General features: G+C 40.7%; 1 protein-coding gene across 1 annotated transcript in view; it reads left to right on the forward strand.

Annotated features, from left to right (window-relative positions):
• Window positions 1-4043: 4043 nt before the first annotated feature.
• The window catches only part of LOC307255879 (myomegalin), a gene marked incomplete at its 5' end in the record, with an annotated part of 38758 nt that continues 29507 nt past the window's right edge, over window positions 4044-13294 (forward strand). Inside the window, 5 exons of the mRNA XM_080034690.1 lie at window positions 4044-4184; window positions 9626-9702; window positions 12617-12740; window positions 12843-13000; window positions 13104-13260. Of these exons, the coding sequence (XP_079890816.1) occupies window positions 4044-4184; window positions 9626-9702; window positions 12617-12740; window positions 12843-13000; window positions 13104-13260 (657 nt within the window). The remainder of the gene's footprint in view (window positions 4185-9625; window positions 9703-12616; window positions 12741-12842; window positions 13001-13103; window positions 13261-13294) is intronic.

The raw sequence follows: 13294 nt of genomic DNA on the forward strand, positions 1-13294 counted from the left end.
TGCTGACAATGCTACCTTCTTTTTTGGTTTCTCCCGTCAGTGCTCCAGAAGAGCAGACTTCATCCAAGGGCACAGATCACATGACAGGTACGTAGCTGTCATTTAAATGAAACAAAAAAAAGTGTTAAAACATAAACTGCTGACATGGCTTGCTAACTCCTTTTTTTTGCCCACTTCTGTTTAGATTTGTGTAACTATGGAACAGACAACTCTCCCATTCTCCAGCTTCACACACTCAGGGAGTTTGAACAGGTGAGTGCCATTTATTCTGAATTCTCATTGAGCTTGTGAGTGACTCTTCCATGTCCTTCAGCCTAATGCAATATGCTGTACAGTGCCATCTGGTGGTCTTCCTCATCATATACAAAGTAATTAGCTGATTTGGTTTGCCTTGGTGCAGTGTCCTATCCTAACAATGGGATTACACCACATGATAAAAGTGTAAGCAATACATGGTCATTGCTCATATGTAAACTGTCTGGAATGTATATTTTACACCTGTAGCAAATGACATCAGATGGAAATCACCCTGAACCCTTCTGGTGCTTTAAGTCTGCCTCTGGCTACAGGATGGCCCACTTTAGGAGATTCCTCCTCCTCAGTCTCTCTTCTGCGCTATTATTAGACAGTGTACCAAATGCATTTCACAGAAAGACTGTATTAAAATGTTCATTTGATGTTAGGCAGCAGGGTGTCACAATGGACAAGGAGAATATTACAAACCCAAATTCAAACCCAGATATGATGTAATCATTTATCCTGCTGAGGTGTTGTTTTAAAAAGGCACTGATTCCCTACAAACTGCTGGATCTATGTGTCGGATTATCCTGGTTTTAAAAACAAATTGAATTTAAATTTCACTACGAGGTTTTGAAGTTTCAGAGAAATAACCAATAGCCAGTTTTTTTCTTAAAGGTCACTGACAAATTGTTGATAAAATCATGAAGATCTAATGTAAAAGGATTATATGAGATGTTCGGATGTTGTGTTCAATTTGTTCTGATTTTGACAGACAGATTTTGGATCAACTATTTATTGCTCCGAGAACAGCATTTCATTTTATGTGGTACTTACGTATGTGTTTGAATTAATATAGATATATGGTTATATGTGGATAATGGTGTAAAGGCGTGTTCCATACACAGATAAAAATGAAAAGGAATAGGTTGACATTTTTGGTTTACGCCTGTTTGCTTTCTTGCCAAGAGTTAGATGAGAAGATCGATAAAACTAACATGATAATAATAAGTTAGAGCCAGTAGACAGTTAGCTTAGCTTAGCATACACACTGGAAACAGGTGGAAACAGCTGTCCTGCAACTAGTATAGTATTATGGGTGTATATTGTCCATTTTCTTTTCTTGTGGATACCAATAATATATGAGGTTTATGCTCTTTGTAAAACGGTTTACACAAGTATAGTCTATGACTCAGGCCTATTTTCCTTTGAAATACCCAGACTGTGTAACACAGTATTTAATTCATTGCCAAGTCCAACACACTTTCTTCAAACTATGCCTCAGTGCTCATCTTTATCACTGTCTGTGTGACAGACACCAGATCAGAATTAAATGTGAGTCAATCACTATACTACACTAAAATCTCACCCTCAGTGACAGTCCGTTAATGTTATCCTGAAGTTGCTGCTGAGCCCTGTTAAAACAGGAGGTGTCACCAAGTAGTCACGATAGCGGAGGTTACTCTCTGTAAAGCTGGAGTCACTTACATGGCTGAAAGTTCATGGACGTGTCACTTTTACACTGAAATAAACACGTTGCCAGACACGGCACACACACACACACACACACACACACACTCATTCACTCCTATTTATTTGTCTTCGATGAGCAGCTGAGAAGTTGTATCATGTGTTGAGGTTAAAAACACACAATGTCGGGGCGCCCTTAGCTCAGTTGGCCGGGCCCAGCAGCAGACTCGGGTTCGATTCCCGTTCGTTCTCTGCATGTCACTCCCCTCTCTGCCCCATTTCACCTCTGTCTCTTAAACACTATCAATAAAGCATGAAAAATGCAAAAATAAAAATAAAATAAATAAACACACAATGTGTACATGATGTCATCCCTGATGTAATGTTGAGACTACCCTTTGCGCCCTGTCCTGGATTCGCTCAGAATTATTTAGCATGTAATGTGACACTTTAATGGGCACATTCACTAACCCTGATCACATCCACATCTAATAATGACGTAACTAAATGTGCTGGTAACATGTCTAAGCCCTTTTACTACAGACGCTCTTTGCATGCACTGGACATTTGTCATGAACATTTATTTTAGCACAGCATAGATTGTTGCTTTTAGTCTGAGATTTAGTGAGTCTTCCTTCTCATATTTTTTCTGTTCACTTATCTCTTGAGGGACTTCCAGGGATTCACCGCTGTGTGAGATTTATAACACGTCCCTATAAATAGCAGGGTTGCTAACAGTTCCCTGGTCTCCTATTTCATCCAGCTTCTTTTCACTCACCTGTCTGTCCTGTTCCTATCAGCTCCCATGACTTTGAATGCTGGTTAGCCTTTGTCAGGGGTGTTTCTGGTTTTAACACAACTTCCTAACTATCATACGCCTACGGTAAATTTAGGGTGAGGCATACGTGGGACTCATCCCATTATAATATTATACCTGCAACGACAGAGAAAGAAAATCCACATTAGTTGTTTATTGCCAATAGGGAGAGCATAAACACCAAAACAAGCTATAAACCTTTACTAGCTTCTAAAACAATTAGCAAAGGGAAACAAAAAAGCTGCATTTGCTTGATTAATCTCTGTGTGGTCTCCACTATGAAGGACTCTTTTTACATTAGACTTTGTCATGAACATATAAAAATAATCTATTTCTAAATAAAAGACTCTTGTGCTGTTGGTCTGACTTCTATCTCATTTATAGGCATTGAAACTAGGCTACTCTCAACTAGGCTAAATATTGTTATTTTTTGGATAGATAAGACCGTTATAAGTAGCCCATAACTAGCCTATTAGAAGGCTAGTTATGGGCTACTTTTCATAGCTTTTCAAGTAGGCCTACTGTACATAAGTACAATTTTGAGATACATAGGACTTACATGTAGGACTTTTACTTGAAATCTTTTTACCTTAATGGTTCTTTTACTTAAATAAACAGCAAAAATGTGCACTTTTTTCAATCAAAGAGTGACTAATTGTATAGTTGGCTATCTCCCTTGAGGAGTAAGCTAGTAGGCTAAAACATAGTAGGCTACAAATGAATATGCTCAATACCAAAATACAACAATTATGAGATTGTCACATCCCTTATTTAGTAGAGACGATTAAGGCGAGCCTCACCTGTTCTTTCAATGGGGATCAACCTTACTGACCAAAAATGTATTAAAAACAGGAAAGGAAGGCATCCTGGACTAATGTCTGAAAAATAACACATTTAAATGAACAGAGGTGGACTTAAGGCTTAGCCCCGTCCTATATCTTCATCCCCCCCCCCCCCCTATTGGCACTCCTGTTTTGCAGAGGGGTGAGATTTCACTTCATGTCACAACTGCCCGTGAGATCTCCCCCCTCCCCATCCACGGTGTCCCTCCCCTCTTCTCCTCTTCCACCCATCTCCCCTGGCAGTCTGGGATTCCAGGGATATCTCCTCCAGTAAAATAAGCTCCTGTGCCGTCCCCTAGCAGACCAGAACACACCATGGAGCTGACATGGCTACATGTCTGACCGCCCGTGCTGCAGGGTCGCCCTCGACACTGCAAGCACCCCTATAGCCTCCAGTGTGTGTATGTGTTTGTGTGTGTGTGTGTGCTTGCTTGTGTGAATGTGTGTGTGTTAGTTAGAGGCCAGGATGCCACTTTGTAAATAAGTTGTTTTTATTTTAAAATGATGCTGTTTTGGAGAAGGAAGTAACATGTCTAACGGTTACCGGACTCTTACACAAGGACATGTCTTGACAATCGCTGCTGTCTTTTAAAATGGATCCCGTATTACCCTATGATACGGAGAGGTCCAAGACGACTACTCATTTAACGGACATGTCAAACACTGTTGGTACCGTCATGTCTAACGGTTACCGCACTGTGTCACAGCACCTGAATGACCTGAAGAAGGAGAACTTCAGCCTCAAGCTCCGTATCTACTTCCTGGAGGAGAGGATACAGCAGAAGTATGAGGAGAGCAGCGAAGATGTCTACCGCACGGTAAGTGGGGCGCCTCACAGGATGTAAACCTGTTTGAGTCGTGGTGAATGGGATGATAGAGGGGCTAAGGGTCATGTTTACAATCATCGAAATAGATTTGTCTGTGTCTTGATTTATTAGAGGGATTTTGCACTGAGTAGGTAATCAAGTGAGTTCATTTGGTCTGTTATCTTGGCAGCTTACAGGTGTGCTATCCTGAAGAGTTGCTTTATGGAGCCACTTCCACTGTTTGTTGACCCAGCTGTCGCACTGATCTGGTTGAGCTTATGTGACCTGCATGCCATGTGTTTGCTTTACCAAGTTTTTAGATGTGACTGCCCTGTGAAGAACAACACTTAACTAGCTCTGTGCTCAGGAACTTATATTTGATGCAGTATGTGGATGCCAAGATGTTATCGCTCCAGCCTAGTGTGTGTTTGGTATAGACCAAGATGTGTCAGTACCAAGTATCAACAATATGAAAGTTATGACAGTTGACATAAAAATCACTGTGTTTGTGTCTTCATCTGAATGTACCAAACCGATAAACTGGATCAGTATTACTGCCAAATGTGCCAATACTGACCCTTTTAAATCCGATTGGGTATAGCCCGTGGATTGACCAATCCACATTTAAGGCATTTTCTTTGTTGATGTCAATATCAGGTACATTCTTTCAGTCAAGTTTTGCCACTGACTGAATCATAAGTGCCACAGCAGTATCTGGACTTATTTTACCTAAAAAAAGAGAAAAGGCTAAGGTATTGGAGTCAGTATGGAGAGTTAAAAAGTTGGATCACTGCATCCCTGCTTACACCAAGTTTCTGACTTGAATTTGACATTGTAATTGTCAAGATAAAGTTCTTGTATGTCAGCTTGTGTTTGGAAACCATTTATCATTTGTGGATTCGGAATTATTTTGTTGTTACTTCATGTTTCAGTCACATAGCAAAAAAAAAGGTAAATATAAAAATCTCACTTTGTCATTGCTACATGCAGGCATTTTAAACAATTTTCTTGATTAAACAACTGTCCGATTAAAAGGAAAATGGATAATGAAAAGTAAGTTTCATATTTTGCAACATCTTTCCCAGTCTGAGTTTCTGTGTGTGCCATATGTGTTTGTATCTGTAGGCTTTTGCACTCTGTGCGTGCAGTGTGAGCCCACATTAAGGTGACTCAGCTCAGCTGTTGTCTGTTTACACAAGCTAGCCGGCCTTTAAAACTCGACTCTTTCGTTTTCCCTTCATTCAAAATCCCTTCTGCTGGTCAACAACTCGGAGGAGAAAAAAACTGAACGGCTGTTTGATCCAGCCGAGCAAGACCTGAGTGTCCTGCCACTTATCCTCCACGATTACTGCATACCGGCAGTGATTGAGTAAACTGATCCCATGTCACACAGGCATCCAACTGGATTTTTTAATCCTGGTGCTTCACAATCTCTCACTCTCATTGGCTAAAGTTTAATAAGTCTAATCACTTTTTTATTGCAGACTAAATCTTTGTTCCGTAGTTGTTGTCAGACATGAGCTGTCCGTTGCTCTGTTGATATCGTGACAGAGTGGCAGCGTTCCCGCGGCCTCTCTCCAAAGCATTTCAGTGTAATACAGGACAGACTAGGTGTGTTGCTCCTGGGCGCATAGGGATTTCTCTCAGAGCTCCAGAGACTCTATTTATAGAGCATGCTTGAGTACACTGATTTATTCATCACATGTACTCATAACGCCTGTTTGTATGTTTCTTTTCACCACTCACAGCCTTTCAGTTTCAGTCACGTCAGTTCAACAATATTGTAAAATGGGATTTATTTGATGTGATTTGAGTGAGAGTAAATAAGTTACTGCAACCATTTTGACAATTGAGTAATAATTCATTTTCGCCACAAATCCCTCGGTCAAAGTCAGCTTTATTGTCCATTTCTTCAATATGTGCCAGACATAAAGAGGAATCGAAATTATGTTTATCTCAGACCCACGATGTAATAAGAACAAAAGGATAAAATAAGATAAGATGAGATAAGTAATACATACAATAATTTAATTCTAAATATTGCAAAAGATAAGGCAAAACAAAACAGTATAGAAAAAGTAAATTAATTGAAATGTGCAATATGAGGAACATTATTTACAATATGTGCAATATGCAGTAAACTTAAGAAATTGAATGTATACAGTTCCAGCTTCATCTTATTCAATAATTAATTTGACATTATTGAGGCAATGGTCTATTGATGGGGCAAAACAAGCTATTTAAAGGACAACATCTTGGGCTTTCAATTGTGATTTGTCAGTATTTTATAGTCAAAAAACGAATGAGCTTCACATTAATCAAATAATGAAAATAACCCTAAGTTACATATTTTAGCATCTTGAAACGTTTCATTCATGTTAACAAAGCGATACTTCCAGAGCGTCATCAAGAGATTAATTTACAGTAAATAATAATACCTTTCAGGAAGGTTATGGGTCATTTGTCAGTCACAGTGTTACAGGTGTGTTTGATTTATGAGTGACTCTCCTGTTAAAGTGCAGCCACTTGCTCCTCTGGCACAGCCATGGTTATTAGGGGATCTGTTGCTGAGGGCCAGCAAGCCAGTAGGGGCCAGAATAGCAGGTGCACCGTGATGGGTGTCTATATATAGAGCTGTTTTTAGGATGGGAAAAGGACTCTCTTACTGTGTGCCAAGTCAGTTACACACAGCAATACATGTTCCTCTTACTGGTGTCTTACATTATTTATTATTAAAGCATTCAGGCGAATCATTTACCGTCATAAGCTATTCAGAGCACATGTTTGGTCATATGTTGCATACGTTGTTCCCGTTGCTTGTGCATTACTCTACTGTACTGTACAGTAGAATTCTTAAGAAGTGAAATGGTTTTAAATACAATTGATAATAACTGTTTGTTTGGTATCTAAGTCCTTGACTATACTTTGTTCACACGACAAAAGACGTTATTTAATTTAAATTTGAAAAAAACTTGATCTTAGCTGAAATCTTTTCCACAAGCAGTGAAGATGTAGTAGTAGTAGTAGTAGACCACTTTATTGTCCCCGTGGGCACAGTCGCACTTCATGACAGGACATCAGACATATGACACAAACAGATAGTCCATACATCAGACACTGACAGACATAACATGAAGAACATACATTACACACTACAATGCACTATACACCTTTGGACATGACCAGGCCAGCTGGACATAGCTTATTTTGACTGATTTAAGGCTTTTATGGCTTGTGGTACAAAAGAGAATTTGGATCTGTTCTTGGTCATGTAGGCAGAAACGACGACCAGATAACAGAAGCTTAAAATGGGATGCCAGGGGGTGTGTATAGTCACAAACAATGGTATTAGCCTTTTTCACCAGTCTGTCTTTGTAAATGTGTTCAATGCTCGTTAGTGTGATCCCAAGTAACTTACTGGCAGTTGTAACTGTTTTTCTGTGACTCTGTGGCATTTCCGAACCAGCAGACAATACAGAAAGTTAAAACACTTTCAATAAATGCAGTATAGAAGATTTGGAGCATTTTGTTTTTGACATTAAAAACAAGCAGTTTCTTTAAAAAGTACCTTCTTTGCTGTGTCTTGTGTGCAAAAGATCAGTCCATGAGTCCCATTTAAGCTTGTTGTCCAGTACAATACCAAGGTATTTGTAGTTTGTAACAACCTGAATAGTCTCCCCATTGATAAAAAATTTGAAAAATCAATCAAGAAGCAAGGAATGGGGATATGTTCTGCCTTGGGCTTTGATGGGAAATTGGCAAGCTGGGAAAAATTGACAGATGAATTGATACTAAAACTGTTGTTTTGTCACCTTCTGCCTGGATGTGACCAGTATATCTGACAGATGACAGAGTGCACGTGCAGAATGAATGTTTGCAAGTGTAGTTATCAGCAGTGTATGTGTGTCTGTGTGTGTCTGTGTATGGGCAGGCTTCAGGCTGTGTTGGTGCACGTGTAGACTCGCCACTATGCAAGTGTTAAGAGCATGAAGCTCAATGGCATGAAACAGGGGAAGGTCAGCAGACATGTACTTGCACGCAGAGGCACCAAAACAGAATGACAGAAAGGAAGGGGGAGGAGAGACAAGCAAGAGACATAGGGACAGAGAAGCAGTTAAAAACAAGATGGCTGACAAGAGAAAGTAAACAATGTTGAGATGAGCATGAGCCTAGCTGTAGTGATAAAGTCGATAAAACCAGTGAGAAGCTCTCTGATCAGAGTCCAGCAGACAGACAGATAAACTGTCCTCTCTCTTCTCTCTACTGTCAGAATGGGAAGAATGGGCCCCTCAATCCCTGCTGTTTAAATCCCGTGACCCCTAACATAAGATGTCCCCTAAAATGTCCCCTGTGTACCCTGTAGCAGGTAAACAAACCGTGGAGTTTAGCCCTTTGGCCCCAGTGTTGAGTATCTGAGCTGACTTGAATTCACCAGCTCTAAATATAACGTCCACGACAGCACGCTCAGATGTCCTGTTCCGATGATACACAACACCCACCATCCCTGATTCACACAGTGGCGATTGAGTGAGATAAGGGTGCCATGAAGAGATGTGTGATGGCTGAATAAACATGACAAAATGGTACTCGATGAGCAGGGAGAGAAGAATAATACAAGTTAATATTTGAGCAGTGAAAGTTTGCATTATGACCTAGGAATGATGACTTTCCGTTGAAAAATAGACCTTTTTACTGCAGACATTTTGTCACAGCCGAAAAAGCACAATTTTTTTTGTTAATGACAGCTCAGTTCAAACTGTAATTCTTGACAGTGAGAGCCAGCGTGCACACCAAAGAGGTCCCCGGAACTAGCACACCTAACCTACATAGAACACAGCCGTTTTTAATGTCATCAATCACACCTGTGCCTTTTCTGCTAAAGGTCTATAAGCAAATATTCTTATTATAGGCCGTAGCTTTGCAGTAGCTGTAATATACTGTAATAAAAACACAGATCTTCTAGAGTTAATTAAGACACCTGACAAATACAGATTCTATATACCATCCTCGTCAGTTTTACTGTTTCAGCCTCGTTGGTAATTCATAGAAATTGAAATATTTTTTTCACAAAGAAGAAGAACCATTGAAAACTAATTGGCATAAGAAACGAAAAAGTCTGTATAAATAACCAACATTTAGGAAGTTCCAAGCCAAATACGCTAAGAATTGACTGACCACAAATGGCATGTTAGTATGCCATATTTTTTGTTTTCTATGTCCAATCAATTTTATGAATTTGCAGAATATTGGCAATGTGTTTTGGTCAGTTTTGCAAGATTTAAAAGGGTTTCTCAATCCCTTTTAACATCCGCTCTCACTGATAATGCAGAATAGTTACAAAGGGTCATTTATCTGTTTGGCGAGATTGGTAGAGGAGATTTGATGTGATGGTGATTATGATTATGATTATGATGTGTAATGATCATTGACCTTGCTGCTTTCGTCTGTTGCAGAACATCGAGCTGAAGGTGGAAGTAGAGAGCTTGAAGCAGGAGCTCCAGGAGAAACAGCAGCTTCTGGACAAAGCCCTGTAAGTCCACAAATAGAAATAACTGTTTATTAATGTGTGTGTCCAGCCTTTGCCTAAATAAATTAATGTTTCACCGTTTGTAAATGTAAATGTTGGTGTGACAACAGTTTCTGTCCCTATTTTTTTTCTAAGAGAAGATTGAACTTATAAGGTCCCTTCTGCTGTTTAACATATAAGTGGACGGCAGACTAGACAGGCAGGCACCTACTGCCTAGCTTTATTGAAATGTCCTTCATAAACAGCCTGTAATAAGATCCAATTATTTTAATGTTATCATTGGTCCTACATACTTTGATTAATACAGTACATAGCGTTTACTAGTCGGCAGATGTTCCCCCATCTATGGGTGTTGGCTGGTGAGTTGCCAGTGTGTGTCCATATCAGATGTGATTCTCTACATGGTCCTGTCTTAACTGTGGTAACAACTTATATCTCTAACAGCTCATATGTCATGCAGCAGCTGTGAGAGATAACACACATACACACACATGCAAACTTTCATGGGTAGGCGAATGCAACCCACAGCCTAAACCCCCTGACTTGATACAAACGTCTTGTTAAGGATTATTGTAGACAAGATAGGCTGAAAACATGCTGGTTTGAATGTAACATAATGATAAGAGAGACCGTCTGTTACCTAGGAACGTAGCTAGACGCGTCTGTGAAAGCAAGTGTCCACCCTGCTGAAGTGCTGTGGAGAAGAACAAATTAAACCAGGTTTTCACAAAAAAAGCTTAATTTCAAAGGTGAAGTAAGCGGTTTATTTATGTTAATATAAGTGTTAAATCGCTCTTTATTCATACAGTGATCACTTACATAATGTGAGCATTTCATAAAGCCGATCTCTCAGTAAGCTGCTCTGCATGTAATCGGCAAATAAACTTTTCGGGGATCCCGAAATTATATCCAATCACAAGAGAGAACGCTACAAACCGACACCCGTCTCACTCATGGTCTCACTGCCGGTGCACGCCAGAGCGACACATGGTTGAATGTTTATGCGCCTACAATGGCGGAGCAGGTAAAAATCCTTCCCAATGTCTGTTTTGATGGTTTTTATCATGTTTTATCACACTTATGGATCTGAGATGATGCTAGATAACTCGCTGCTTGAAGACCGCAGTGCATTAATGTGGTGACGTAGGGACGAGCGAGGGGACTGCTAACTGCAGTAACTGACAGGAAGTTAGCTAAAAGAACCATTCCGCTTACAGCACCTTTAATTTTTACTACGTGGTGGGGTCTTCTATTGTCATGTGAGAGAGACCCTGGTATTCTGAGAGCTCATGTATAGTTTAAGACAGGGAAGATGCTGTTGATTCCTTAAAACAGATGGCCTCCTCTAGAGCTCTCACCGGGTTGTTAGCATAATGGGGGCATTTCAGCTCCCACTCATTATGTTTAACACATTGTAACAGTTGCTTCTGAAATCAACATTGATGCTGCCTAAAGTTCAGGGTTGTTAACCTTTAATAGTTAATCACTGGCCAACTGTTGGTGCTCTTGGAGAGGATACACTGATTCTTCAAACTGGTCTCTATTTTTGTTGCTGTTGTAACTCCCGCCTCCACTTAGTTTTGTGATTTCAGTATATTAATATGATGTGAACCACTGTTCTGTTTCAAGAAAAGATGCTTCTTACAGTAAACGGGTTATTTTTGCACCACTTTGACTCCCGGCAAACAGTTAGGCTGCTTTGTCATTTCTATAGTTCATCTTTCTTCCGACCTCTTATAGCTAGGCATGTTGCTAAAGATGGAGGTCTCATCCATGATGCATAAAGGACATTTGTCCATGAGACAGACCCTTGCATTACTCAGACTGGTTCAAAATATCCCAGATATTTGAGCTGCTGCATGCGGTGGACAGAGCTAAAAACGTATGTATAGAGGGTCCAAAAACAGGAGTCGCGGCGACACAGTGGCGTGTGCCATTCTGGGAGCAGAGATTCTTGGATGGCGCTTTCGACTGACCAAGGGATACAGACAGATGCTGGAACAGTTGGGACCCATGGAGTGAAGGGGAGACACTTATGTCATAATGAACCACATAGTGTAGTCTCATTTTCTTTTATATTGTCCCCTTTATTATGAGCTGAGAATACCTTTGATGAATGCAATGTTCGCTCATAATCCTGAAATAGTTAGGAGCACTGATGATGACAGGATGGAATGGTTTTTTGCTTTCAATGTGTATAAGTTGTATCGCTAAAGCCAGGATGGTTTATTTTGTTATTATTAGTATTGTCAAGTGAATATTTTTGGTTTCTGGTCTTTTTGTGTTAATAATGATGCATGGTATGTCTTTTTTGGGCTGGCACACTGATGAAATAATAGAACAAAATCAATCGATCAATTAATCGAGTGGTGGTGGGAGAACAGAAAGAAACAAGGATGTGTGTGAGGAATTTCACATTTTAGATTTGAGTTCAAATGTTCATAGATGTTTCTTGCATGCCTGGCTTTACACTGTGTACCAGTTGAGTGTGATACCACAGACCAGTGTTTAGATAATTGCTAAAGTCAAGGTTTCTTGCATTAAGCAAAATGACCCAGGCTACATTCACTGCTGTATCAACATCATCTTTCACCACCTTCAGACTTGTAAACATCACTTCTGCAATAAATATATGCTAGCATTAACGATGGGGATAAAGGCCTAAACCACAGGCGGGGCAGCTTATTTCATCTCTGCTATAAGTGGAAGGGTGTTGGGTATCCCATGAGCGCCGTTTGCAGACAGGACAGGGATGACATCATATTGTTGGCTCTCACTGAAGTCTCCATCATGTTCTAAAGGGAACCCCTCCGTCTACATTTGAGTGTGCGACACGTACAAACTGAGTTGCTTTGGGTGTGGTACTTTATGGATGTGGTGATCAACTCTGTCTTGCTTTTTTCCCCGCGTGGCACAGCACAACAGCGGAGAGCTTGACCAATCACAATGAGGCAGAGCTGCAGAGACGGTGTCAGGAGAGACAGCAGGAAATCGACCACATGCAGCAAGTGCTCGAGACCAAGATCCAGCTCCTGCAGGAGGTTTGTCCGCTCGCAAACTATACAGCTAGTCAGAACAAACACACAGGAGTTGCTGCGGTTTTAACAAATCCTAACAGTTTTCTACCCGTGTGCATTTCCCAGGAAGCCCAGCTGGCACGCAGTGAGGCTGGGCGGGCGGCCTCGCTGGCTGGGTCACACTCCCACGCCTCCCTCCTCTCCCTAGACACCCCCATGGAGGACATGCCGGAGGACGAGAGGCCTCCGAGCATCATGTCCTCTCCCAATACCAACAAAGACAGGTGCAAATATCATAAGAAATCTCCTAAAACATACACAGTACAAAACATACCAAATCCACCTTGCCTGTCTGACTGACTACTGTACATCTCTGTCTGTGTTCAGAATAATAGATGAGCTGACTAAAGAGCTTTGCTCCAAGGAGGCCCTCATCACAGAACTGAGCGGTGAGAAGACAACTCTCACACTCAGGGTGGGAGAGCTGGAGGGACAGGTTGAGGAGCTGTCTTCATCTTTGCTACAGAAGGACAAGGATGTGGAGGTAAACACACACATACACATACAGCTGCACACAT

The sequence above is a fragment of the Ammodytes marinus genome, assembly GCF_949987685.1.
Source record: "Ammodytes marinus genome assembly, chromosome: 9".
In the NCBI taxonomy this organism is placed as follows: Eukaryota; Metazoa; Chordata; class Actinopteri; order Uranoscopiformes; family Ammodytidae; genus Ammodytes; species Ammodytes marinus.